Source organism: Sinocyclocheilus grahami, unplaced genomic scaffold (assembly GCF_001515645.1).
Source record: "Sinocyclocheilus grahami isolate Dianchi unplaced genomic scaffold, SAMN03320097.WGS_v1.1 scaffold4408.1, whole genome shotgun sequence".
In the NCBI taxonomy this organism is placed as follows: domain Eukaryota; kingdom Metazoa; phylum Chordata; class Actinopteri; order Cypriniformes; family Cyprinidae; genus Sinocyclocheilus; species Sinocyclocheilus grahami.
The window spans coordinates 13,717-15,554 of NW_015509350.1; the positions used below are offsets into that span (position 1 = coordinate 13,717).

Genomic DNA, 1,838 nt, shown 5'->3' on the forward strand with positions numbered 1-1,838 from the left:
TGTAGCCTTTGCGATTGTGTTCTCATAACCATGCACTGTTAGAATTTATAAATAGCAGTTTTATGTTTCATATACTCGCCAGTGCATAGTTTTCTTTCTCGTTTAAGGCCACCTCGTGCTGCTCACGCAGTCACCATGCCCTGATGTGACAGCGCTGGCTGTGGTTGCTCAGTTAAGGATATTATCCACAAGCCGCCCGATGAGTTTGCAGTAGTACGTGTCGTCGGGGATCCAGACGTTGTCGTCCCGGGGGTTCATGGCACACTTCAGGTACGTCTCGCTGAGACACCAGCCAGGCGTGCGGTTGTCCTTGAGCGAGCTCATGATAGCGTGCACCAGCTTCCTCTTCAGGTTGGTGCGATCTCGCAGGTGTCTCTCGTAATAGTGCAGCGTGTTGTACAGGTACGTCACCGGACGATCTGCACGTACACAGTTTTAGGATAACAGTAAAAAGTTTGATTTCAGTTTAACTATTTCAATATATAAACAATAACACTTTTAATTCCCAGTGCCTGTCATGACTCTCACCATGGAACTTGTAGAGCCCCCCCAGGTGATCGAGCAGCGTCTCCAGAGACTTGGACACAGGCAGCAGCTCCAGGAAGCGGTGGATGACGATGTCGAACACAGGAAGGAAGCGCAGACATACGTTACCGAAGTAGATGGGCAGGTACTGTAAGTGCAGCTGAATGGGAGGGTTGACCTGCTCTGCCAGACCTTCGAAGTACAGCTTCTCTGGATACTTCTGCATGGGACACAGCAAAGGGGCTCATTACTAATAGAACCAGGTTAGTATTCAGAGACAGCTATAATAAATCAAAACGCTGTTGTTTTTGCCAAAACCATTACCTGGACCAAAAATACACTGCTGGCTGAATTCAGCTGAACATTTATGTTAGCATGTCATAGGTTATGGGCGGCTTACATACCTCTTAAAGGGACAGCTTACTAAAAAAAATGAACATTCTGTCATCGTTCACTGACCCTGTTCATATTCAAAACACAGATGAGGACATTTTTAATGAAACCTGAGAGATTTCGGTCCCTCCATTTAAAGTCTATCGAACCAAAACTTTGATGCTTTCAAAAGTTCATATCGTAAAAGTGGTTTGTTGGCCAATGAGGTTTGTTCTCATGCGTCAAAAAACATTTAAGCTTTCATTTACCATATTTGATGAGCTCCATTTTTGTGTGTATATACATTTTTTTATATGTGAATACAAGCGTAAATTAAAGAATGATGTTCTCCAGATGTTAACTGATGGACCTGAGTGTTGTGGATTACTTGTGGATTATTGTGATGTTTTTATCAGCTGTTTGGACTCTCATTCTGACGGCACCCATTCACTGCAGAGCATCCACTGCTGAGACACTGATGCAATGCTACATTTCTCCAAACCTGATGAAGAAACGGACTGAGGGTGAGCACATTTTCAACAAATTCTAATTTTTGGGTGAACTATTCCTTTAAATCTGTTCATCATTTAAAGCGATCATGTCTCTTCACAGGTCTTTAACACGTCTTTATAAACTTTTTGACGCATCAAAGTTTTGGTTGCACGGTTACAGAAATCTCTCAGGTTTCCTTAAAAATATCCTCATATGTGTTTTTAAGATGAACAAAACTCACACAGGTTCGGCATGACATGAGGGTGAGTAAATATGGACAGATTTTTCATTTCTGGGTGAACTATTCCTTTAAGACTGGCACAGTTTTGTAGATTTCCGTCTCTTCCCAGTAGATAACAGCTGTACTGCATGTTAGAGAACAGCTGTTGAGGACTTTACCAAGAGCACTGATAAACATCAAGAACACGGCGCTCTTCTAAACTCACGTG

At 42.8% G+C, this 1,838-nt stretch overlaps 2 protein-coding genes across 2 annotated transcripts in view; both read right to left on the reverse strand.

Moving 5' to 3' along the window:
• LOC107576821 (mediator of RNA polymerase II transcription subunit 23-like) overlaps positions 1-137 on the reverse strand; it is a 6,072-nt gene extending 5,935 nt beyond the window's left edge. Inside the window, exon 1 of the mRNA XM_016262951.1 lies at positions 127-137. Within this exon, the coding sequence (XP_016118437.1) occupies positions 127-137 (11 nt within the window). The remainder of the gene's footprint in view (positions 1-126) is intronic.
• A 29-nt stretch (positions 138-166) lies between these two features.
• On the reverse strand, positions 167-765 carry LOC107576822 (mediator of RNA polymerase II transcription subunit 23-like). Its single transcript, XM_016262952.1, has 2 exons — positions 529-765; positions 167-419 (listed from the first exon to the last, which is right to left on the reverse strand). Exons 1-2 carry the CDS (start codon positions 749-751, stop codon positions 169-171), a joined length of 474 nt encoding a protein of 157 aa, XP_016118438.1. The 5' UTR covers positions 752-765; the 3' UTR covers positions 167-168.
• Positions 766-1,838: the final 1,073 nt, after the last annotated feature.